Source organism: Ailuropoda melanoleuca, chromosome 1, assembly GCF_002007445.2.
Source record: "Ailuropoda melanoleuca isolate Jingjing chromosome 1, ASM200744v2, whole genome shotgun sequence".
NCBI lineage: Eukaryota > Metazoa > Chordata > Mammalia > Carnivora > Ursidae > Ailuropoda > Ailuropoda melanoleuca.
In genome coordinates, this window is record NC_048218.1 from 110,885,870 (window position 1) to 110,912,068 (window position 26,199).

The window sequence follows — 26,199 nt, forward strand, 5'->3', positions numbered from 1 at the left end:
CCTGGCCTGGGGAGTCATGAGTACCGTGTCATTATTTTTATTAACAGGAGCCGCGTCAAGATAATAACAAACTTGCTAAAGCAACGCGGTTGCCGTGGACCCAACACCGGCTCTGTGCAAGGCCGGATCCGCAGGCCCCGGGGTGCTCATGGCCCTCGCATGGGCAGCGCAGGGATGGGAGGCAGACAAACGCCAGCTTGGGCTCTCGCCTCAACTCCCCACCACGCACACACATTACAGGCCACACGTTCCATCCATGGGGAAAGAAGAGGCTCTGCGTCCGTGAAACCCCCAAACAGACCCGCCCAAACCTGCGGATACCTTGGTGGGAGCTCGGATTTTCCCAAAGGCACAGGATGTGCCCACAGACACACCCACCTGTGATCTTGGGGAGGGGGGGACATCGGCCACGGGGCAAGGGAAGGGGAAGGGGCCTCTGGCCCCCACGGACCACACCCCGTACTCTGAGCAAGGGTTTCCACTACTATAAGAAGGAACCAGACTGGTTTTTCAGCGGAGGGCTGCGATGCCTGCATTCCCATTCTGCATTTATGCTCTGTGCCTTCAGCTCACATCGAGACTGTTGCAGCCCCTGGTTCCTCATTTACGAAATGGAGTGATTATCCCAATCCTTTAGTGCATTAAGAGGAAAGACAGAACACACATACAGGCGGCCAGCAGGCCATAATCACTGGGAAGATCTCTGTCCCTGGTGGATGGAGCCTGGCCCTCCCTCCGGGCCTCAATCCTGCCTCACCCTGCTGTTCCCAGACCACAGCAGTCACACACCTGCGCCTGCCCCAGGGCCTTTGCTCCTGCTGTTCTTTGCCTCCCTTGCTCTCTGTCCTGGCTCAGCAGGGCTTTCCTGACCATCCTTTCCCTGGTGGGGGGGTGCCGTCTGTGGCACACCTACAACCACACAATTGCCGCTTTGCCCACGTGTTATGTACCATGTGCGTCCCCCACAAGAATACGGGCTCCAGGAGGGCTGGGGGCTCGGGTACCTGCAGTATCCCCCAAAATTAGGGAACAGACCCTGGTACCAAGTGGGCACTGAGTAACTAAGAGAGCCATTGTTCTAGCATGTTCTCACACAAGAAAGACTGGGGAGCTAGTCTGAAAAGTTCCTCTATCTTAGTGGGCCAAAGAACTGAAAACAGCCAACCAGCCCAAAACAAACACACAGCAACACGGTGTGAAGGCAGAAGTGCCCGCAGCCCTGGGGCCCCCACTCTCCCAGGCAGCAGCGGCGCCCACCGCGAGCCTGGCCCGTGACAGCCGAGGCTCCTCATGCAGAAGTCCCCGACGTCACCCACACTGAGGCTCCAACATGCCGAAGAACACCCACGTGGTTAAGGGAGAGCTGGCCCAACGTGCCCAAGAGCAGGCGGAGGGGCCAGACGCCCAAGGGTCACCCAAAAGCCTCCGGGCACTAGCACAGGTGTGCGACAATGCGGGGGGCATGCAGTGGGTGCATAACAGTGGCACGGTGTCTTTGCCACTCCCGTCTCCCCCACTGTCCTGCCCTCCCTTGCTCAAACCTGCGCAGCTGAGGCTTTCCTGCAAGCAGCGTCTTCCCACTTGCGCACCGTCTGCCCCTGGCGCAGCACGCGGGAAAGGACCACCGGCCGCGGGAAAGGACCAGCTCACCCGCACGGGGCTGCTGTTGTGTTTCCTGGCGTGAACACGGCAGTCAGGGGCTCCCACAGCCGCCTGCCGAACCCTCCCCAGGAAACTAACAGGAGCCCCGTCCCTGCTGTGCGGAGCCCCAGGGGCTTTGGCTCAATCGTTAGGGACACCCTCATCTGGTGATGGCAGAGGACCCTTGGGATGTGGCCGGGGTCTGGAAAAGAAAGGGGGAAAGTATTACTCCAGGGCCCCGGGGCAGCCCAGACTCCGGCTGTGGTCCCAGGTCCCCGGTGTGGCTGTGGCGGGTGTCTTGCTGCCACCACCGACCCTGAGGCCAGGCGGGGCACAGTACCCTTGAGGGAAGCACGCTCCCTTGGAACTTCTGCACCACCTCCAAACCCAGATGCTACGAAGTGGCCCCTGTGGGGTGGGTGTAGGGGCAAGGACAGAGAATTCTAGAAGGTACCACCCAGGGCATCCTCTTCCCCGGGCATCTTTTTGTATAAATGACTGGTTTTAACTTTGTATTTCCAGCTCAAAGGGAGTTTGGCTCCATCCTCTTTCTGCCAACGAAGACCCTCGTTCCAGAAAGGGGGAGGCACCTGCCCAGTTCTTGCAGCTTTTCAGCTGGGGACATGGTCGCCCCCCAGCCATTCCCGCTCTGTGTCACCTATCCCTTTCCACTGCCTCCACTCCTCCAGCCAGAACCCAGGGCTCCTTTCAAAAGGAGACCAGGGAGTAGCCTGGTAATGATTTCCCCGTAGCCGCAGCCCGGGCCTAGTTAAAAATCAAACAAACGTAAATACAGCTCTGATTAGGGCTTCATGACACAACAGGACGGTTTATCATGTGGAAAAGAACAAGAAGGAATAAAACACGGAATGGGCCTTCCTTCCTGCCTCCTGGCACAGCAGTGCAGGCAGGCTGCACACCCCGCCCCAGCCCCGCCCACCCCCACCTGACCTTGACAGGGGGCGTTCCCACCAGGAGGGAGACAGGCGCTCAGAAAGCATTTCAAAAAGAATGCAAGAAAATGGGGGAGACCAAAATATGTACAGAGACAGAAAAGAAAACACTCCTTCCCATCCTGGCTGAACACAGATTAAACAACACCCACCTGTGCCCCCAGGTGTGTCAAAAATCAGCCAAAGGGACGGCTGAACCCCACTCCACCTCCACCCAGGCACCAGCCGCTCTGAAGCCAAGAAGGCATAGAAGTGACTTGTAAATTGGTTCAGCTGTGCGCTGGCCCCGCTTCCAACAGAAGTGCATTCCAACACAGGACAAGCCGGACGGGGTGATTCAACTCCCCGGACCCTCCTTTCCGTCTCCTGCGTACTGACCACAAGTCCCGCGTTCCACTACCACATCAGGTTCGCTTAGAAAGCCAGTTCTCACTTGAGAAGAGCTAACAGGGTCCTCCTCCCTGCAAGTCTTCAGTGGAGACGAGCAGAAACTCCCCGAGGCATGTCCGCCCATGGGAACCACGTACTCGCCACGGCCGCGAGCTGTTAACAGACGCCAGAAGGCCTCGCAGAATCCCTACTGCGCGCTCAGGCCAGACCAGCCCAGGCCACGGGGTGACGGGCACATCTCAGGCATCCGATGGGTGGACAGGGGGACAAGGAAGGAGCTGGATGCGAGGAGGGGCGCATACCCAGGGGTGACTGCTGTCAGGGGAGGCTGTGTCTGCAGAGAAACAACGATGCAGAGACATCCTCCAGCAAACACCGTCGCAAACGGGCTGACATTCTGAAGACCAAGGCTCTGTGTACGAGGGGAAGGCGGTGGGGACGGGGGCTGTGACGCCCCAGGGGTGGAGCTCACTGAATTCCCAAAGGAATGCTGTGAAGCAGGAATTGGAAAACCCGTTTTGCAGATGAGAACAGAGGCTCATAAAGGCTGTACAGCATCGCGTGGGACAGAGCATCGGAAGGCACCCCGACCTTTGTCCCCCACCCCACCCCCAGGTCCAGGCCTCCCACGCCTTGAAGACACTGGAATCCTAAAGCTGACCAACCGCCTTGATGAAATTAGCAATTTAATTTAGGAAAGGAATTCGCCTGGATGTTTTCTGTGCAATTCCCCCCACACACTGCATTCCCTCCTGGGCTGTGCTTTCCTCCCTAGCTCCTGACAGGGCTCCTGGTCCGCTGAGCACCACGTGCCACGGCTGCTGGGCTGGTAGTGGCCATTCTGTGTCCCCTTTGTAGGCTGCACAGCGGTGGGCGCCCTGGCAGACTGTGGGCTCCAGTGTCACAATCGTGACCTGTTCCCTCCCGCTGCACCCACAGCTCCTGGGGTCAAGAGCCTGAGAAAGGGAAGGCTCCCTCCCTGCCCCGACACACCTGGCTGAGGATGGTCACTGCCGCCTCCCGCAGGGCCCGCGTGACACTCTCCAGCTCCCCTCCGTATGTCTCACCCAGGCCACACAGCCAGACCAACCACCTCATTGCCATGTCCCCACGGGCCCTGTGCAGGCTTCCCAGAGAAGGAGGAGAGAAGAGGACCCCACCCCTGCTTCCACCTCCACGTGCTGTCACACACTCGGCGGGCTCCCGCCTGACCGTCTAGGGCAGAGACAGGGGGCGCGGAGGGGCACAGGGGTGATTCGGGGCACAGAAATGCCCTGTGTTTTGGCCGTGGTGGGAGTTTGGGGACAGAATGTCAGCTGCAGGCTACCTAGAGTTCATTCTACCAGAGGTGAAGTATGCCTGGATCAAAACCCATCATGAAATCAAGACAGAAGGAGACTCACTGCGCCATGAGCCCACCCTGTTGTGGCTCCCTCCCCCCTCTCTTCTAGGACCTTCCTTCCACCTCCTAGACCTCATGAGGTGCTCAGGACGCTCCTCTCCTTAGGATAACTGTCCTTGGGGCCCCTCCACACCCCCCTTGTGCCACAAAGCTTGTTTGGTGTTTTCTATCAGAGTGATTTACGGGCACATCTTCACTCCCTTCCAGGCTTTCTGCTACAATCCATTTAGGTTCCAATCCCGACTAAAAATCCTGACCACAGCTGTGTGACCTTGGGTGAGTTACTCAACCTCTCTGACCTCACTTTCCTTATCTGTGTAGAAGCGACCCAGGAAAGGGGAGTTCAAGGAGAGCTCCCCAGAGACCATAGGGGGTCAGTGGTGGGGGGTAATCCCCGCAAGACCAACACAAAGGTAAACACTGTCCCTGCATGTCCCCTTCCTGCCCTGGTGACGGATTCCGGAATCCGCTACACTTCGGGCCTGCCTTCTCTGGGCCCAGAGCCTGGGGAGTAAGAGCGTGTCTGATTAAGGAGTAACTCAGCTCAACCGACCTTATCCTTCAGGAATAAAGTTGAAAAACAGATTCTTCATAGAAATCTAAAGTAAAAGGTGGATTTTTACAATAATTTCTCCAAAAGGTTGGTAAGTCATCGTCTGACCTGACCCAAACTGCCAACCATAGACTGTTCCATGCATCCCATGGCATGGCCCTATCGCCGAGCGGCTGCCGCAAGCTGTCAGCAGCTGTAACACGGCATCCCATGCCCAGGGGGTTAGAGACCCTGTCTCCCTCACCTGCTGCCTGGGCTCTGGCCACCAGCTGCAGCGGTGGCGATGGGCTGCCCGGCTTTCTATTCTGAGAACAGACCCCGCAGTGACACCCACTTGCGTCCACACCTCTGGTGTCGGGCGAGCGTCTCGGTGTTCTCTGCATCACGTAGACAGTGCACCCGGGTCCCAGCCTCTGGCCCAGAGAGCTCCCTTACCCAGCAAGGCACTCTGGAGGGGGATGGGCACGAAGCAGGAGACCAGGGTGAGCAGGTGGGGGACCTCTTGCATCCTCTGGCCTGGAGGGGAGATGCGGGTGATCTTGGAAGTGTCCCCAGGACGCCTCCTCCCTCGGGGGGGACACGGGGGCTGAGGGCCCCCTGTTCACAAGCGAGAGAAGTGTCTGGCCAGGATGGTATCCTTCCCGGGGGGGTGCTCGTGGGGGATCATTATCTCACCAAGTCACCCACGCAGAGATCTGTCTCTCCTCTCGGGCGTGCAGAACTGCAGCCCTTGTAAACCTCTCCCGAAATGAAGTCTGCTTTTATTTTATTCCAACAGGATCCTGCCCCTGTGCAAATTAGAGACTGCCCCGCATTTATATCGAATTATTTCTCATTCCAGAGTAAACTGAGAGCCAAAAGCAATGACCACGCTCAGGCCTTTGAGAACATGAGCTGTCATCCCCAAAAGCAGACATGCAGAGACTCTGCTATGCTCCAGGGTGATATGAAAGCCACCCTTTGCTCCTACCTCGGTTTCTGTTTTACAAAAAGCAGAAGATGCTAGGACCCACACGGGCAGGAAAGGAAACCCGGCTTCTCTCCTGGGGCCCAGAAATACTTACATCCTGGAATAGGGCTTCTCGCAGTGTGCCTTCTCACCTCGAGAGTGAGCGCTGCCCGGGCCCCCAAACCCTGAGCCGCCCCCCTGAACCACAAGGCAGGGCGGCACCCGCAGCCGGAGGCAGGGACGCCTCGCCTGCCAAGACGGGGCCATTGGAAATCGCTCCGTCTGGAGCCAAGATGAGCTCTGGCAGATTGTTCTCTAGAAACGAGGCAGCCTGTAAATTCTTGGAGAAACACAGAGTAGAAGGGGAAAAAAAAAAAAAAAGAGCGAGAGCCAGAGTGAAGTATTCCAACCGGGAAGTTTGCACAGAGCCGCCTCTCCGGGAAGGGGCGCGCCCACCGCAGGGCCCAGCGGCTCGCAACCGCTGCGACCAGGACTTGGGGTGCTCCTGCCTGTCCCCGGGCGAGACTCAGCACACTGCGGTACAGGGCACTGGGGCACGCAGCGCCCCCCCCCAACATGATGGGATGGCACCCCTCCCAGCCAACGCCCCGATGCGGACCTGTCCTGTCCAGGGCGCTTACCTGGGCAGTCTGACCCGTTCCCTTGTGGGCACTCCTCCTAGCCGTGAAAACACATTCCAGACCCAACAGGCCAGGACAACAGGCAATCGTGGCGGCCGAATCAGAGCTCCCCTGGGCCAGCTGGCACAAACCCCCTTCCAAACCACCAATGCCTGCCTCTCCCAGAAAAGTCGCACACAAGGACCATCTTCCCTTGGCCGACCTGGCGCTCCCTCTTGCACACTTAAAACCGTTGCTCCCGTCTTCCCGGGAGCACCGTCTGTGCCTTTGGTGGTCTGGTTCCTGGGCTCTGACGCAGGTCTCTGAAGCCTTGCATGGGGCGCGCACACACACATACCCAAGCAACACGGGTGCACACGCTCCCGGCTTACCTTCCTTCCCAACAGCCCAGCAGCGTGTCCAAGCCGCACCCAGGGGCCCCACTCCTCCATGCAGAAAGCCCTCACCCCCAGAACAGCAGCCTCCCCTGCAGGGCCTGGGCTAGTGCACGAGGTGGAAGACCTGGGTAAAGCTGGGGACTCTGATTCCATCTAAAAGGCCAGTGCAATGTAAACACAAGGGCGGGGTTTCGCGCAATCAGGTTTAGTGAAATTTGAACTCTGGAGGCCCAGGAGGCGGAGAAAAGGCTTCCTAGGAGCCACTCAGCCATACCTCAGCGTTCCAAGCCTCCAGCCCTAGCGGGGAGCCAGCACCAGCCTGCTTCAGCTGACAAACCAGGGTCTGAGCATCGGCTGGGCTGGCGTTCCTCCAACTGTCAGCCAGGACATCTCTGCCCGGCATCCTTCCTCTCCGAGGCTGTTCCTGCCTTTCCAGCTCCTCAGTGCTCATCACACACGGACATCTGCATGGCTTCCTTCCATCCCTCCCCTCCCCGTTCCACCATATTTCAGGCCTCTGCACCTGCTACACCGGTTTACCCCCTGCCCTCGCTGCATGGCCACGTGGCAGGGGCACGTGCTCCTACTCTGTGAATGAACAGAACGCACCTGCACAGACCAGCACAACCCAATCAGAGCCCTTACCCGTGTCGTGCTCCGTCGGCCCGAGGCAAGACACCACGGGGCAGACAGCAGAGACAGGGCAGTGCCCCCCTCCCCCAAACCGGCTCTCATCCCGGAAAAAGGATCCCTTTTATTAGGGACGCACTCTTCTTGAGCCAGAAGGTCTATTCGACCTGGCGCCAGGGAAGGACACTGACTAATCCATTTGCCCTCAAGGGAGTGGACCTCATTGTGCCCACGCTGCAATTACCGTTGTCGCCGTCGTCACAGAAGTGACTAACTGAGCACCTAGTATTTTCTCTCCCGAGAGTTCGCGTGGAAAGGAAAGACATCAGAGCTGGATGTCATCCGGAGCGTGTGGGGCCTGGCAGAAACCCACTCTGCGTCCGGGTGTAAGCGGGTTCCCAGCCTCCCGCTGGACGAGAACCTGGAGGCCAAGCCCGCACAGCTCAGAGCCGAGCCGGTCGTGAGGAAGAGACGAGAGGATCTCTCGCCGACCCGGGGTCTCCTCTCTCCGTTTCTGATGGACACAAACTGCACACCGGTCAGGTGTTCAGAAGCAAGAATTCCTTCCACACTGCTCGCTGTCCTCGTGCATGTGGCCCAGGGTGGGTGTGTGTCATGCTTTACAAACAAGCTGCCGCAGGCCTTCGCGAACGTGTGGCGACGACACCCACCTGACTCGCGGAGTTCATGCCGTGGGCAGCATGCGGTCACATCCCAGCGTTCCTGCCTGTGGGTTCGAGGACACAGAGCCATGCAGGCTGTCTGCGCTCACTTCTCCCACAACAATGTGGTCTCTGAGGCTCTGCTGATGTCTGGCGGGAAGGCAGCGGTGTGGCTCAGCGAGTACACGGGCCTCAAACCTCTCAGCGCTACAGAGCTGTTAACACTGTGCGCGGGGTCTCACATCTCATGCAGAGAAGACGCAGTGGGTTCCCCGACGATCTCTGGAAGCACTTGGCGGGGGGCACAGGAGGCTGGCTGGCCCCTCGCAGGCGGGGCACAGGCAGAAAGACCGCCCCACGGGGAAGCTTTGGGGCTGCCCCTGACCAGACCCGACAGAGGATTTCGGGGAAGCTTCCCTGCTCTCACGCCTTGCTCGCTGGGGCCTGCTGTTTGTCCAAAGGCAAAGTATCGCTACCAAGATCTCACCAGGATTCCCAAGATCAAGGCCAAATATCCATGGACGTTTGGTCTAAGGGTAGTGAGAATGGATTCTAGGTAACAAATGGGTCACATTCAATACTGAGTTTAAAAAAGGCCCTCGTGAGTTTTCACAGCACGACTGCCCTCAGAATGTTTCCACCAGGATCCTGAATGATTCCCGCTTCCTGTAGTGACGTCCCAGGGACCATGATGCTGTGGGTTCTATCGGCCGTGAACAAGCCATTGCTAGGTGAACGTAAAGTATGTCTCTGCCTCCCAGTTTTGGGAGGAAGACTTCCCGGGGGCAGCTGAGCACCGTCTGGGGCCCGTTCAGCGAGGTGGGCACCCAGTGTGTGCAGGGGACCCCAGGCCATGAGCGGGGCAGGCCTGGGGGTCCGTCGAGTTACCTTCGCTTGTCCACTGGGATCGATTCCTGGCTCCCGCACCTGCCCGCCTCCAGCCTCCACTGGCCTGACGTCAGCCTCCTCTCTGGAGCAGACATTCCTGCCACCCGGTCACCTACATGCCAGGCGTCCCCACCAAGAAGGCCTCCTCTAGGAACACGGCTGCCCTGAAGCAGGGACCGAGGCGACAACCCCACAGCTTTGCTCCGAGGAACGTGTGTCCTCCGTTCGGGGGGCGGGAGCACCGCCCTCGGTGGAACTCCCCCGACTTGCACGCACTGAGCAATCTGAGGGGTCACTTGCAACTCCCATGACTGACAGGGGGTCACATGCTGCCACTAAAACAACCCCAATTCTGAGAAACGGCTGGAAGCTTTGCAAACCCGATGCTCTGGAGTCTGGGCGGGAGGTGCTAAACATAACTCCGGGACGAGACACACTGTCTCACGCCTCCCCTCCCGCCATCGGCCCTGCCCCTGATGACAGCTTTCAGGACAATAACAGAATCAGACACGGCCATGCCCTCTGTCCTTAGACCTGCACTGGGAATAAAAGCCTGATTACGTGCAATTGTGTGTGTAAAAATCTTGTTGAAATTTAAACACGATTCCAACCCTGCGCTGTCCCAAAACAACACTGTGGGCCGTGGCTTCCAGCTTTTAATAGCAGAACTTGGTCTCCAACTAGCACTTCACGCAGAATCCCCCACCTGACAGATCCAGAAGGCAGGTGGAGGGACAGTGGGTAGAGAGGGTCCTGGGAGGCGGATGGGTGGGCAGGTGCCTGCTGGAGAGCCTAGAGCTGCAGGAGCTGCAGCCTGCCCCAGAGACACCCTTGCTCGCCCCCATCAACACCACGGCCAAGAGGAATCACGCATGGCAGGAGCCCGGTTACCTGGCAACACCTGGGGCAGAGCCGGGGGAGGGGCATGAGGATGCAGGCAAGCTGGGGGTGGGCCAGGCGAACACACGTGCATCCGTGCCCCGCCCTGTCTTCCCCGTGTGGGTGGCCTTGCTGAAATGTCCGGGACGTGGCAGACATGACCCCACAGGCCCTATGTGGAAGCCACACGAGAAAGGGGCGCCCTTCATCTAACTGGTGTGGGAGAGACCAGGTCTCCCCACGGAGCACACTGAAGGGACAGCTTCCAGGCCTAGTGCACAATTCCTTCATGCAACGGAGGTGCACGGAAGGGAAGGCATGCAGGAATCGGGGGGACGTGGTGTGGTGACAGCTTGTTTGCAAGTTTACAGAAGGGGGACAGGGGACAAAGCCGTGGCCATGCCATAGGTAGGCACCCGTGCGGCACATGCCCCTGGAAGTCGCATGACTCCATCCAGGAGATCGCAGGGCAGTGCCGCTCCCCCTTTCCAGTTTTTTTCCAAGGCCGGTGTGTTTCTTTAGTTATCAGCATTTTTGTGTTTGATTTATGAGAGCGTTATGACTCCACCTTCATTGACCAGCTCGACGTCAATTCCCATGCAAAAACCCGGGACGGCATCTGCCTGACTTCAGCGGGCCACAGTCCAACCTGAGAGTGGGCATTCGACATCCAGAGTGTTGCTTGCCCTTCCCGGTAGCACATGTCCTGGCCATCCTTTGAGAGGTCAGCGGGCCCCCCGACCTCTCGAATACCCGTCAGCAATCACGACTAAGCTGCTGGTCCCCAAGGCAGGGCGCCGGTGACTGTGTCAGCAGGTGCAGCCATCCATGGGCGGGCACGATGCCCCCCTCAGTCACAGACAGCAGGAGGAAGGTGGAGGAGGGTGCAGGTGTGCGTGCCTGACTCTGGAAAGCTCCAGGAAATGTGGTAACGCCAACACGCTCCCGCCTTTCAGACCCGTCTGCGTGCACAGGACACTGACCCGGGTCCAAGGCTCTGGGGGGTGGGGGCCGAGGACCCCAGCCAGATCAAGCTGACCCTCTGCGACCACACCCACTGTCTGTTTCTGGCAAAGCCCCTCAATGTGCTCAGCCATCCCAGCGGCATTCGCGTGAGTTAATGTGTGCAGACTTATCCAGACGTGAATTCTGAGGCACTTTATCAGATGCCACTTGGGCGAGAAAATCCATGGGCTCTGAGCGACAAGATAGCTCAGGTCCGTCTGTCACTCATTAAACTGCCTCCAACATCACACTCTCGTGACAGGATCCAATCCGGTTTTAAGTTAACACCCAAAGGACGTGTTTATGGTTCTTAGCACAGAGGGTGAGACTCTTGTATTTCAGATAAGATAAGCACGTCGCCCTCCTTCCCAACTGGTGCCTGCTCTCCAGGGGGGATTAACCCTTGGGGTCCGGGAATCACCCCTGAAAGGTGAGCTGGGGGCTGGAGGCCGTAAAAGTCAGGAGCGTGGGGGGCAGGTGCTTTCCCAGGTCCCGGGACGCCCGGGGGCAGACACTGTCCGCATTACCCCGCACACTCCTGAGCTGTGGAAGCGAGGAGTGCTTCCAGGGGCTCGGCTGCGGGTGAGCGGTGAAGGGACGCTGCTGGCTGGGTACAGAGCGACGAGGCGCCCCGGCCCTTGGGGGCTCAGCGGGCAGCGTGCCCATCCTGCCGATGAGAAGCCCCCCCCCCGCCGCCTGGCACGGAGCAGAGCCCCCCCTGCCGACTCATCTGCTGGATTCCAGGGGGCCCTCCTTTGGCTAAGTGTTCGAACATCCAAAGCTTGCTTTAGTTTCCAAACTTTAAAACGGAACCACAGTTTCGAGTAGGAAAGCTTCGAATACACTTTTGATACAGCCCGAGTGTTGCCACTGGATCAGGAACATGAACAGCGCTGCTCCCTGGCCAGCTCCGCACACCCCGTGGCCAGACGCCTCCTGACCAGCAGCACCAGCGTCCTGCATGCAGGGCAACAGGACCCCATTGTACTGGGATGGTACTAGGAATCCGAGTCCCCTCCGGCCGTCTGCTGCAGCCTCTGTGGTCGCCTGGGGGCCACGTCTGAGCCGGGGGGCGCTGCTGATGAGCCCTCGACCTGCAGCGGCACAGCCCAAACCCGGGGTGCAGCGGCCCCATCTGTGCACTCAAGGGTCAGCAAAGTTCTTCCTGTGGCCAGAAACTCACCGGTGGGTCAAGGCCAGGAACTTGGCGGTCAAGGTGCACATTAAAGCTTCATGTCACCCGTGGGCTATACTGGAAGCTTCCCTGCCCCTCACCCCAGGGTCGAATCTGGTGCAGTCTTATTCATCTACCTCCTGGGTAGGCCACCCCCACTGAGCACCCAGAGTCACCCCGAGTCAGGCCCCATCTGTTCTTGCTGGCTGCCCCCTGGCCGACCCCCCACGGCTCTCAGGGCACCCCCGCGTCATCTTCCTGGGCCCTCCGGCCAAGTGGCTGGCCATCTGGAGGAAAGCGGTCTCCGCACGACAACCCTTCCGGATAGGACAGGCCTCCCCTCCCTTTCCTTGGTGTCTGCTGCTCCGGCAGGGTCACAGGGCCTGCGCCGCCCCCACGCCCTCCCGCACCCTGCCTGCAGGGGTCACATCCTCGGTGACTCTCACCAAGGGACAGGCTGAGCAGCAGTGTCTCTCGGACACTTTCCTACTTTCCGGCCCACACTCCAGTCACGGCACCTGGAACCTCCAACGGAGACTGCTCGGGGAGGCAGGTAGGCGCACGGACAGATCCCACACACACGCACGGCTCACAGACACTCATGTACACATGCGTGTAAGTGTATGCAGACACACGTACACAATCATACACACGCATATAGTATAACTGCATGCAGACACACGTACACACACACAGACGCCTCTGTACACAACTGCATGCAGACACACGTACACACAGAGACGCTCATGTACACACATATGTAACTGTATGCAGACACACGTACACACACACACACATATACAGACACACATGCACAGACGCTTGTGAACACACCCATGTAGTACATCTGTCTGCAGACACACACACACACACATCTCCCCTACCAGACGGCCAGCTCGTCCTTCTCTCCCCGAGCTCCCCCCAGAGCACAAGCCTGGCCCACACGAGGGGCACCAGACCTCCAAGGCAGGTGGATCATGTGTGCGATGATAAGAACGAGCGTGCGGAGGGGGAGGGGATCTCTGGGTGATCTCACTGAAACAGCCCATTTTACAGGTGGGGAAATGGAGGCTCAGAAACGAGCAGAGACCCCCCCTCCCCCCACGGACAGGGCAGCAGGACTGCAATCCTCTCTCCACCCCCCTCCGCCCACAGAGAGGCCCTTGCAGCTATCGGCACTGAGATCTGCCGTAATTGGCCTCTGTGGGGAGGGGGGGTGACGCTCCAAACTCAGGGACTCCTCCCAGGGCAGTCCTCTCCGTGTGACACTCGGTGACATTTGGGGACAGTGCACTCGCATGTCACTGAGCAACATCAGCTTGACAGTGACAGGAAAGTCACCAGGGTCTAGGGCACCGCAGGCCGCCACCCCCGGCCCTGGTGCACCCTGGTGGCGCCCCACCGCACTGGCTGTCCCACACCGCACGGAAAGATGGGAGCCACGTGCCCTCCCACAGCCACCTTGGGGGTCCACAACCTTCACCGACCCCATGCTAGGCCACGTCCTCCCCAGGCTCCGGGCTCGAGAGGAGGTGACAAACACAGTTACGAGGCCCTGTGACCTGCAGGACTGCTCGGGGGTGCACAGACCACGTCAACTCAGCAGCTCTGGCTCGATGACTACTTCCTGTGCAGAGCAGGGAAGGGCACAGAGAAGTCAAGTGACTGGTTCAAGGCCACATAGCTCACATGGAGAGGTACGTGGCATCTTCGTGGTCACTCACTGCGGTGCTCAGAGGGGCCCCAATTCGGAGCCGTCCCACAAGCACGTTCCCAGCTCCCACACCATAAACACGCATCCTCCAGTCCTACTGCATGTCCCACTTTTTGCCTTGCTCTGCTGTTTGTTGGTGTTTTTGCTGTTTAAAATGACCCCCAAGGGTAGTCCTGAAGGGCTGTCTGGTGTCCCTAAGCAGAAGGCTGCGACATGCCTTATGGGGAAAACGCATGCATCAGAGACGCTCTGTTCGTGCCTGAGCTCGATGCTGCCGGCCAGGGGCTCGCAGCGTCTACCACACAGATTAGACCTGGTGTCTTGAGACAGAAGCACAGCTGCGATGAAGTCACGCACTGACGGGCTTACAAAAATGCCATGACACGAGGTTCAGAAGACCCCGACCCGTAATCCCCACCCCGGGAGCAAAGGCCTGTGTTCACTACTCCAGCGACCTGAGAATGGGGGGATGGCAGTCCCACAAGGCCGGCAATGCCCTCCCACTGCTCCTGAGCCAGGCCTCTCAACAGGATGCTGCGGGCCGCCCCCAACCCCCGCCACTGGCCCACCTGCTTCCGTGGAGAAGCCTATCCCCGAGTTCCGGCCACCACCCTCTTGCACGAGAGGTGTGCTCACAGCCCAGTCCAGTGAGGCATTGTTAATAAGGAACAAAACCAACAGGGGGTGGAGAAGCACAGCGGGGGAGAGGAAGCACAGCAGGGGAGAGGAGGCAGCTGACTGGTCCCTGTCCCAGGCATACATGGGGCTGCCCCACCTGTCCAGGGAGCAGCGCCTCAGACTGGCCAGCCCGGTGCAGAAGACGATGACACCTGCCCGGCACCTGGTGCCCCTAACAAGGCTCTTTCTGCTCACGCTGTCCAACCAGACTCTGTTCTCCGTAGGCCTCATGTGGCCTGGGCACCAGCGAGGGCAGGGGTATTCACTGCAGGAACGAGGTTTGCACCGAGGGGCTTTGGGGTCAGCAGGATGGGACGTGAGTCCTCCTTCCCCCAGTCTGCCCTGTGTGATCTCAGACCCATGACCCCAAGCCAGTTACACCTGTAATCGCTGACGGGGCCCCGGCCGGTCTCTCGGGAACCGCTGCCTATGTGTCTGTGCTGGTTACGGGTTCTTGTAAGGATGAAACAGGACAGTGTACGTGAGGCTTCCAGGAGCATGTCCCCCATGCTGTGTGTCCCCCAGGCTCTCAGCTTGGGACAGGGCTCACCCCACATGCTGCTGAGATAGCACCTGGCCCCCCCACTGCCCGCCAGGACCCCAGCCCAGGAGGAGAGGCGTGACTGGCCCCCATGAAAACAGGAACTGCTCGTCCACAAGCACACGAGACGCCCCTCCCTGGAGACCCTGCAGGCCTGGTGACACATGAGGTCGGGCTTGAGTATTCTCTCCCCGACACCTGCTTCGGGCTAGTGTGCATCGGATGAAACCAATTTGGCAAGGAGCATTTTGGTTTCCTCTCCCAAATCAGGCCCCACCATGGGGTGGATGACAGCGCTCCTGCCGGTCGGGGAGAAGCCCCCATCCCTCCTCGGACCCGCGTGAGGTGGCTTCTCTGGGGAAGCCTGGCAGACCCTCTCTCCCATCGTGAGGGTACCCGGGGCCCGAGCTGTCCATCCCGTGGGCGAACGCGTTAGGCGGGGCGGTCCCACGAGCCCATGAAACCGGCACGCCAGGGTCACAGCAACCTCAGCAAGACCAACACACCCGAGGCCCAGGGACCCAGGAGAGCCGACGCTCAGCGCTCCCCCACACAATCAGGAAGCCAGGGAGGAAGACGGAAAATGGTCCTTGGCAACATGGAGACAAGCTTTCCAGCCGAGGGAGCTCCCGGGTGCAGAACCGGCACGGCTGCGCCAGATACGCCACCCAAATTCCCCAAGCCTGCTTCTCACAGGCTTCCCCAAACTCACAGCCCCGGTGGGGGGCCTCTGGGCCCCAAAAGAAGGCAGGGTTTCTGGCCTCCAAGCAGACCATGAGCAGGTTGCCTTCCCCGACGCCCCCAGCCCCGGGCGGCAGCGGCCGGACGTACCTTCTCCACCGGCACTCAGGCTCTCGTAGGAGTCCCAGCGGATCAGAGGGTCTGCAGTGTTGAAGTCCACGATCACTCCGTGGTCATTGCGCAAGTGTTCACACCCTGCGTGGGAGGAGGTGTCCGTCACAGCCCAGGCATGCCGCTGTGCGCCAGCCCGGATGACGAGGCACGGGCACGCCAGGCGTGAGTGCCGGCAGCCAGCGCCAAGACCCACACGCCTGCTTCCACAAGCCTGGCGGCGGTCACAGCCGGCGTGCCCCGTTCCGAACAAACTGGACGAGACCAGAGTCTGCTTGGCAGGAAGCGGAGGAGATGCTGGTGCCCCGGCCACTCCGGGCTCCCAGACCCACGCGCCCACCTGCCGACACTCCAGGAAAGCCAGTGGGGTTCTGACTTTACAAACCGTGCCCTTAACCGTTAACTGAATGAGGGCACCGACCTCAGAAGGAAGGGGACTACTTTCCCCAGCAATGATAGCCTGAATGGAAAAGCTCACGTATATCGATCTTACTGTAAGAAAGAACCATTCACCTTGATGATAAAGAAGCAGATTTCTCTTTCAGAGTATTTTTAGAAGAAAGGAAAATCTACTTTGCACATACATATTTGCAGTCGAGTGTACTTCTTATCTTCTTCAAAAACATTTGATTCTTTGTCGGGGGAGAAGGAAACATTCAGCACGATCTCCTGGACTGAGGGACAGACCTCCAGGGACAGGGTGCAGGCCACTCCTTGGACAAAAGTCTCCCCATTTCTGGGGTCTCACTGATGCAGCCAGGCCCTGCTGTCTCCAAGCCACCACCCACCCCCTGAAAGACAGCCTATTATCAAAATAACTGCCGTGACAACTTCCCGACATGCACAAAGGCGGGAGACTGGATGGAGACCCCATGGGACACACTACCCCGCTGGGTGAGCACCGTGCCCCGGCAATCAGCACTCGGCCTACCTTGAATCTTCTCGGGAGTGGCAGAGAAAAGCAACTCAATCTTGCCATTATCAGGAAAACGGTCATCTGAGAAAGAAATCACACGTCAAGTTCAGAGAGGCAGAAGCAAAAAGCACGGATGAACGTTGTGCTTCCAACCTGGCCAGGACCGCACCCACACCCCCGCGGCACTGAAGTTCCACTGCTTCTCTGGAATGTTCTCTGGACCACGGCTCAGCGTTCCGGGAGACCAGTACTGAGCTGTGAGCAGGTGCGGCGCACGGGACGTGGGGTGAATGGGGGCGGAAATGAACAAGGACCTGCAGCCCACGGCGCCCCACTGCCCACCACGTCCCCGCCACTGGCCGGCCCTCACCTTGGCTCGCGTTGTCTAGATCCTCCTTCCCGAACACAAGTCCGTAGCCCTGAACAGCCCCCGTGTGAAACTGCAGGCGGAAAATCACGTCGCGGGTGGCCGAGCGGTACTTCTTGTGGTAGCACTTGACCTGGTGTGGAGAGGGGAAGGCCAAAAAGGCCAGCTGTTGAGCGGGAGGGGTTGACGGCTGGGCACAGGCCGGCCGGCCTCCCTGAGGGTCTCCAGCCCTGCAGATGGGCTGCGAACATCACCAGTGCTTTGGTGCTCCCGCGGGACCTACGTTCGGAAAGGGCACGGCCTCGGTCGTCAGACCAACGCACGTGAACTTGGTTCGGAGAAGGTCTGCGGGATGGAGTCCCATGGCCCCGTTTTCCCCGGCTTCTAAGAACACCCTATGGAGAGGATTCTCCCTTTGTCTGAATTCTCCGTGTTTCAACTTAAAACCTTTCTGTTTTCACAAGAGAAGTAGCTGGCCCTTACCGTCTGCGGTATGCCAAATGATTATGTGCGGGCTAGGATTTAAAGAGTGAAGGGCACACGGCAGGGAGGGAGAGTCAAAGGGAGGGGGTAGGGGGATGAGGCCCCGGCATTTACATCCCCGAGCCAGGTTGTCCCATGTCCTGGATGCTCATTTGAGACCCGCCCCCAGAATCACCACGGGGGAGATTTGAACCCAGGCTGTGGCACCACAGCCCCAGGGCTGGGGGTGCACTGGGTCCCTGGGTGCGGCTCAGGCTTCTGGGGTGATGTGCTGACGTGCAGGGTAGAAGCACTCCTCTGGGCACTCGGCAGTATCGGGGAAGGGCGGGCAGGCAGGGACCCTGAGTGTCATCTCCCACCTTTATGCAGGGGCCTTCGCTGCCAAGGGGGTAAGTGAACACAGGGGCCGCAGGGAGGGCTCGCAGGAGAGGACCCTCACCAACCCCCCTTCCCTCCCCCGGCCACAGCTGGGAAGGGGCTCCTTTCCAGGGTCCCCAGGGGCCCAAGGCCAGAAGCAGCCTGGATTCTGCCCTCAGACAAGCTGAGCACGGGCGGCTGGTCCCCTCCACTGAGTGTGCCCTTCAGGGAGGGAGGCTGGAGGCCAGGGACTCTCAAAGGCAGCCACGCTCACAAAAACGACTTTTCTAGGCAAAGATGGGCTTTCAACATCTGGTGCAGCAAAAAGGTCAACGAGAAGCAGACGCTCGGGCTGGGTCCAGACCAGCAATGCAGAATGCCCCAGCGCAAGGTTCCATGTGGCTCCCCAGAGAGACGCTCCCACAAAGGGACACTCAAGCCCCAGGCACCCCCGGAAAAATGTGCCCTCTGGGCAGAGTCTGGGGTTGTTTACCTTTGTGCTATCTGCAAGGAAACGGTCTGATAAACACACGAAAAAATGTAAATAGCCCGTCTGGGGAGTGTTTGGTGTTGACAAACACGCCTGGGCTGGCTGGTAGGAACGCGGGCCCCAGACTCATGCCTGGCCTCCCCGCCCAGAGCATCGGCAGCCAGCCAGCAAGAATTCTGGAGGGATGGGAAACCTGCCGTGTGCTTTTCAACAGCAAAAGGACCCTCAGCCCAGGGTCTCCTCCGCACCTGCGTGGGGTCTCTGACCTCTCAGTGGGGCCCAACCGAAAGCCAGCCTCTGGACTTCCTTCTAGAACGTGCTGTGTGGGCCTCCCCACCCTGCAAGCCCTCACCTGTGCTGACCCCGCTGACCCACGCACACCATAGAGGAGACCCCTCCAGGGGGGCGCGGGGCCCTGGGGCCCCCATCTCTCCAGGAGGACAGGACTGCACCTGACATGTGAGGGTGACATGGGGAGAAGAGGGGTCTGGGCTCGTGCCGGTCTGGTTCTCCACACTTCTTAAATGCCGAGGGGAACCAAGGCTTGAAGCAACACTACCAGGAGCTCCATCCAGTGGGCGGCAGCCCAGGCCAGCCCCCACGGTCACATCGCAATAAGGAGCGGCCCTGCCAAGCGTGGGTGCCAGGGTCTGTGCACAGGACCCTGGGGGACCCTGGGGGCACAGCAGGTGCTGGGTAGACCAGCACCCCGACCACAGCCCTCTCTCTTTTGGCCTTCCTCCCACCCCCAGTGAAGAGGTTCATCCTGCAGCTGGCTCCTAAGGGACAGCTCATCCCCACCTGGCACCCCCAGGCCGGCCCCACCTTCCGCAGGGACCCCCAGGGCTCCCTCTGCGGCTCACCGTGACTCATCACAGCTGCTCTACACACAGTGTGGCTCAGAGCCACAAATCCCAGCCCCTCCAAGTGCCAGGAAGCGGTGGCAGCAGAGGTCACTGTGCTCTGGGGCAACAGAGGGTCAGGGTAGGGGTCGCCCTCCCCAGGCTGCCAGCTGCCAATCGCCCTGGGACACAGTCACCTCCCCAGGCCAAGTGTGACTCTAGGGTCTGCAGACTCCAGCTCGTTCCCAGGACAAGGGCTCAGAACGGAGGAGTGACCAACCCCACTGATACAGAGCAGGAAACAGGCGCAGACGCACGCTCTCCCAGGGGGTGCGCGTGGAATTCTCACAGGCATGCCAGCTGACCCTCCAAGTCTCCCCACACACCTCCATTTGCTGCACATTGAGCTTCTCTTCCCGCAGATGGGGTGGCACCCGCCGCCCCTGCAGCCCAGCTGCCCACCTCGGGAACGGACGCCAGGTGTGTCCTGAAGACACAGACCACAGGGGCGGCCGTACACGAGGTCCGGGCAGCTGCCACCCACACGGCCGCTCCGACCCCGAGATGGGATTGACCCACCGTCCGGGAGCCCCGCCAGAGGCCAGAATCTCCCTCTACACTCAGTGGAAAGAACCATCAGTAGCTGCTTGACAAGAGCGCCCCAAATGTCCCCTCTGAGATCTAACGTACTGACAGCCCCTCGTAAAGATTACAGGGACCGAGGTCTGTAACTTCCCCTTGGCATCAGCGAGTCTCTAGAATACGGCAATCCTCCCCATTCAGACTTTAGAACACAGGCGTCTGAAACAATTCAAGGGGCTGCAGCCTGGGCTCTGCAGGAAGGGAAGGACATCTGTCCACCACAGGCTGTCCCCAAAGCCACAGCAGGGCACACGGGCGTGATGTGAACACCACAACTCGCCGGGAACGCTCGGGGCCGGGGAAGGTGCTCGGCAGGGACATGGGTTTCTCTGAAGGCACAACGGGTGTTTGAGCAGGGACCCCGCGATTCTGTCACGAGGATTAAACATTCACTCTGTGTCAACCCGATGGATGAGCCCAAGTGCCCGAACCGTCTGTTATGTTGTCAGGGGCCAGAAGCCTCTGGAGAGGGGGGCGTCAGAGGGAAGGACCCCGGCGTGAAGATCCGCGGGCACCCCCGCTTCTTTCAGTCCTAATGCAACGACCCAGACACCTTCGCTCGGCCTTGCCTTCTTAGCGTTGCATAAAAACCCATCCAGGCCCTCGGGGGGACTGAGCGGTCGGCACTCGGGAGCACAGCCCACCCGGGCCTCGGTCTCCCACAGCGCACACCACGCACACAGCTGGCGCTCCCGTGCATAACAGAACGACCACTCAAATGAGTTCTGATCCAGCTGGTGCAGACGCTAACAGCCCTGCCCAATCCTGACGCTGCAAGGCAAGAGGACAGCACCTTGGACCAAGGGGTCGAAGCCTGAGGATGCAGCGGGTGCCCAGGCCAGAGGTCAGCCCGCAGGTGTCACCCTCCCCTCCCTGCCGCCCCAGGGCCACCTCCCCCCACATCAACCGAACTCCCACCTGCTTAATATGAATGGCACAGAAAGCTCCACGCACCCCATCAGAAAACAGAGTCACTCCCTTCCGACCCCCTCTGCTGGCGGCCGCATGGCTGTCTGCACAGGCCACAAGGAATGCGCGTCCTCAGAGCACGAGCTACAACCACACACGGAAGAGATGAAAAACTCTGCGAGGTAGCCCTCGTAAGTCCAAACCCCCACATCGGCCAGCGCTAACCCCAACTTCAGAAGAGCAGAATTCCTGTCCAAAGGCATGAAGAGGTCAGCAGGTACCGGCCGCGAATGAACGCACAGCCACCGTGGAGCTAGGACCACGGGATGGACTGAGACCCAGCCCGGGTGCGGGAGAGTGTTGGCACAGGATGGAAGAAAGGTGTGCGTGCAGGAAGTCACCAGGTAGCACAGGGATGGGCCCACGGAGGTCTAGACCAACCACCTGGCAAAGGAGCACAGTCCACGGAGGGAGCGAAGGATGTTCCAGAATGCCCTTGGCAGGAGGGCATCGACGGCGGTGCTGTGTTTGCAGCGGCTCCCTGGGCAGGCGTCCCCTCCGTTGAAAAGCCGGGTCACAGGAACGAGGTCACAGAGCCTCGCAACCACGAGGCCAAAATGTAAGTGGCCACACGGTTTGCACTGCGGAGACAGCAAGACCAGGCATGCCGGACGGGAAAGTGTTTACAAGCCCATCAAGCGCCTGGACCCCCGCTAGGCTCCTGCTGCGTCTGCGCCCACGGCATTCCTTAGCGAGCTTACATAACGGCCTGGCCGCGCACGAAGGCTCTGCCCTCCTCCCCGAGGACGCATGTTTACTGAGCACCTGAGGCCCTGCCCTATAGAAGGGGTGGGCCTGGGAGGTGGGGGGGTTGGGGTGCAGAGGGAGGGCAAGGGGGGGTGGGCTGGCCATGTTCAGGGGGTCAGACGGCAGGCGGATGCTGCCTGGGCCTCACCAGGAACAGCACCACCCACGAGCCCCCGCATCGAGGGGACAACAACGGAGACCCACGGTCCCCAGCAGGTCCCCAGCTTGTCCGAGCCCACGCAGCCTGACTTCCCGCAAAGGGAAGCCGACCCTGTCTCGGCTCATGGATCTCAACATCACACCCCAGGTGAGGAAAGGGGCAAATCTATCTGTGCGCACACCCAGCAAAATGAAGGAGGGGAGCACGCAGAGGACGAGTTGCCTTCTAGAAGGATGATGACGCAGGGCAGGGAGCCAGCCCTGGGAGCGACCTCCCCCTTCCAGAGCAAACCCGGGAGAACCCAGAGAGAACCCTCTGCTGCTGTTGGTGGTAAACCCACAAGAGCCCTCTCCGCTCCTCGGGATCCTTTCCAAGTCACCACTGTTGCCAAATTCCTGAGGAAGAACAATGCCTGCGTATCTGGGGCTCTATGAGCAAAGGCCCCATACGCTATTCCCCACGTGCCGCTCCCTGGAGGTGAGGTTCGCCCGTGGGCCAACTCTGCAGAGGGGCGCGTGGGGCCACCCCATGGCAGCAGAGAGGGGTGGAGACGGGAGAGGCTGGATGCGGGAAGCCAGGGCCACCTGCGTGGGGGAGCCAAGGTGGCTCACGCCACTCTGGGACGCTCCGCCTACGTCAGGGAACATCCTGCAGCAGCTTCCTCCCGTGATGACCCCCGAGTGGATTTCGGGGGGATCCAGAGTCCTGGGGTTCAGAGCGGCAGCATGACGCGGACCCCACGGATTATGACCCGAGCGTCAGCGAGACCCCGACCATCCTCTGGGTCAGCTTCTCCTCTGAAGACCCAGGGTCTTCTCAACCCCAGGATCCTCCACTCTTCCCTGCACGCGTGAGTCATGCGCCTACTCATGCCAGCCACAGCAGGAACGTAACTCTCGGGAGCAGGATCTGTGTGCGGTTCCCTTTCCCGTCCCGCGGGCACATGCCAGCAGTGAATGTGCCCACACGGTGACCCATCAGCAGGTGCCCGATGACCAGCGGGACTTGATGTCACTGTTCCTCTTGCTGGGATAGGTTTGTTTACCGAACACGGGTGTTATGGGCTGGATCATGTCCCCCCCAAATTCAAATGCTGGGGCCTAACCCCCCAGGACCTCAGAACGGGCCTGTATTTGGAGACAGGATTCTTACTAAAAGGTGACTAAGGTCAGCAAAGCCACCAGGATGGGCCCTGCTCCACTCAGGCTGGGGTCTTGAAAGAAGACGACATCAGGACACCGACACGCACGGAGGGATGACCACGTGAGAACACGGGGAGGAGACGGCCATCTGCACACTCAGGAGAGGCCTCAGGAGGGATCGGCGCTGCCATGTCCGGCTCTGGGGCGTCCAGCCTCCAGCCCCGGGGAGAATGGATGTGTGCTGTTCACCCCCGCGTCTCTGGAGCTTTGTTAAGGCAGCTGGGGCGGGGGACAGAGGGCGCCTGGGGGGCTCAGTTGGTGAAGGGCCTGCCTTCAGCTCAGGTCATGATCGCAGGGTCCTGGACCGAGCATGCTTCGGGCTCTCTGCTCAGCGGGAAGTCTGCTTCTCCCTCTGCCTCTGACTGCCGCTCCCCCTACTTGTGCGCTCTCTCAAATAAATAAATCTTTAAAAATAAATAAACAAGGGCTAGCTGGGAAACTAACGCAAGAGGCTCGAGCTCCTTTCAGGTTTCTCGAGACAGATCACTGAACTGAACCCCTCGGGGAGTCATTTCTGTGATCGGCACCAGGACACATCGCCCCGTGAGATGGAAAAATACGCCTTCCTGGCTACAACCCGCATCGTCCTCCTTCCATCTGATAACGTGGTGGAAAGTGCAGCGTGTACAGAAATGAAGGGTAAACACAGGAAACATAAATCAAACAATCGTCCAACCCTAAAAATACTCTGGGGTAGGAAAGCACAAAGGTGCGGGAAGGGGGTGGTGTTATCGCGGCGAGCGTCTCCCATGAAACCAGCCAGGAGATCTTCTCTGCCAGCTTTTCTGGCAGAAACAGAAACCCGCAGACGAGGTGCCTGCGCGGCACAGAGTGTTGGCCCCGAGACCCGCAGCCGCGGGACACCTGAGCACCAGCGCCGCCTTGTTCCGCAGCCACTCATGCACGGTCGCTTCGGCCTCGACCGCCCGGGGCCGCTTGGGCCGCTGCCCCCGCTCACCCAGGAGGCCAGTGGCTCCAGGACCAGGCTCAGGAGATGGCCTGCGGTGGAGACACGGGGCCCTGGCCAGAGCCAGGGACTCCTGCCTCAGGCGTGGGCCGATACTGTGAGGTGGGGACGGCGGTGGCATGCTGGGCATGGGGGCCACCCCCACGGACATGCAGAGCAACCGGCTCTGGAGAGAATGGACAAGTCGCCGGCCCTGCACGGAGGGCCTGGCATTCTCGAGGGAGGCTCACAGGGGCTCCTATAGATGACAGATCGCAGGACAGCCAGAAGGAGGCAGCACAGACAGTCCACACATGCCAGGGGCGGGGGGACCCAGAAGAAAGGGACGTCGGGTCACCTGCAGAACATGACATATAGCACAGCCTCTCAGGACAAAATATCAAGGGACCTGGCAACGCTCAGACCCCTCTCCCCTGGGAGGACACTGGGCTAACACAGCACCGCTGTGCTCAGACGGGGTGACACGGTGTAGACCACGGCTCTGGAGACTCGCGGCGGCAGCCCTGGGCGGAGGACACGCGGGCGGCTGCTCTCCGCAGTGGGGGTCGGGACACATCCGGGTGCATAATCCCCATCACTGATGACATGTGGGGCAGACAGCAAGCGCACACTTGGCCTCTGGGGGAGACGGAGGATGTCCCAGAAACCAGCACGGGGGACGCTGGAGGGCTGGCGGACACACGGTGGCGGGGGGGGGGACCTGGGGCCCAGGCGCACACATGTGAGCGAGGGGCAGCTTGGACCTGCAGAGGACATGAGGGCCAGGGGCCGCACGGAAGGGTGAAAGCCAGAGGTCAGCAGCTGAGCCAGGCGAGGGGCCCACCAGGCTCTGAGGGACTGCCAGGAGCACAACGGGCTTCAAGCCGGAGGCCGGGGGAAGGGAAGCCTCTGGCAAAGACAGAGGGATCTGCCAGGGGCAAGGTCTCTGCGTGGTGGCCAGAGGCCAGGGGGACAGGAGGCAGGAGTCTCAGATCCAGAAGGCCCAGGAGGCGGGAGACCCTGGACCAGCACAGCCTTGTCCCCTCCTCTTTCCCCTCCCCATCTGTTCCACCTGCGCTCCAGGCTCCGAGGTGAAGCACAGAGGGGTGAAAGGAACCCCAGACAGGCCCCCGCGCTCCTGGGGTTGGCCTGCCCCATGCACATCATCCCATCACCTAATGCCCATGTTTCGTCCCCACGAGTCCCCCACACAGGGTTCCCACTGCCATTCATCCTCTGTTCCCTGTGACTGTGGGCCTGACCCCCCAGTGACGCGGTCTGTAGGCCATGCGGCACAGAGCCTCAAGGACCCATGAGCTCCAACGGCCGCGCTGTCAGCGGCAGAGCCCGCTCTGGACCATCCCAGCCCCCGGTCCAGCCAGGCCTTCTTGCCATGGGGACCCAGGTGGCCTACACCTCCATCCACACCTCAGATGCCTCACAAGTGCGAGCTGGGAACAGATTTTCCCGAGGAGGGCCATCGCATCACCCTTTTGGACTTCCTGCCCTAGCAAAGGAGCCCCCCGGGAAGAGCCGGATGCCGGAGTCCCCTCCTAGACACTCAACCGAATCCACTTCTAGGTAGACCTGAGAATCACGTGGGCCTTGTACACGTGGTGACAGGCACCCGTCATGTGGCCGTGGGTGCCCAGAGGCATCCTCCGCGTCCGAACACAGCGTGGGCAACAGTGTCCCAAACACACAGGACCACTTCCGGCTGGAGGGGCAGCACGTAGCAAGCTCGCTGCGTGCCCAGGGCTGGCTCCTGGCCCCAGCACGCGGACACCGAGTGCAAGCTCTAGTGCCAGGGCCTCCCACCCGCCCCCCTCCCGCCTCTCCTCCGGGACCCGCTGCCCAGCTCCCGACGGCCACACAGGGTCCCCTCCGAATGCTCCTACGCCGCCTGCTCGGACCGCAGAGCAGCTGACCTGCTCCTGACATTTCCTCGGACTTCAAGGGGTGGGTCAGACACAGGCAGGCGGGCTGGGGCCTGCAGGAGAGTGGAGCTTCCCAGGGGGAGGTCGTGGCAGCCCCCAGGTCAAGCCACCCCCCCCCGGCTCACCGGTGGCCCTCACCCCCTAACCCTGTGAAGGTCCTCACTTAGCAGAAGGGGGCTTCAAGCTCACGGAGGTAGAGTGACCTCTGGGGG

The 26,199-nt window shown here is 60.3% G+C and overlaps 1 protein-coding gene across 7 annotated transcripts in view; it reads right to left on the reverse strand.

Annotated features, from left to right (window-relative positions):
• Positions 1-26,199, reverse strand: part of LOC100472275 (tensin-3) — a 158,000-nt gene that overhangs the window by 44,656 nt on the left and 87,145 nt on the right. For all 7 annotated transcript variants that reach the window (XM_034665209.1, XM_034665216.1, XM_034665224.1 and 4 more), the window contains 3 exons: positions 17,216-17,345; positions 16,861-16,926; positions 15,909-16,013 (listed from right to left, as the gene is read on the reverse strand). In XM_034665209.1, the coding sequence (XP_034521100.1) occupies positions 15,909-16,013; positions 16,861-16,926; positions 17,216-17,345 (301 nt within the window). The remainder of the gene's footprint in view (positions 1-15,908; positions 16,014-16,860; positions 16,927-17,215; positions 17,346-26,199) is intronic.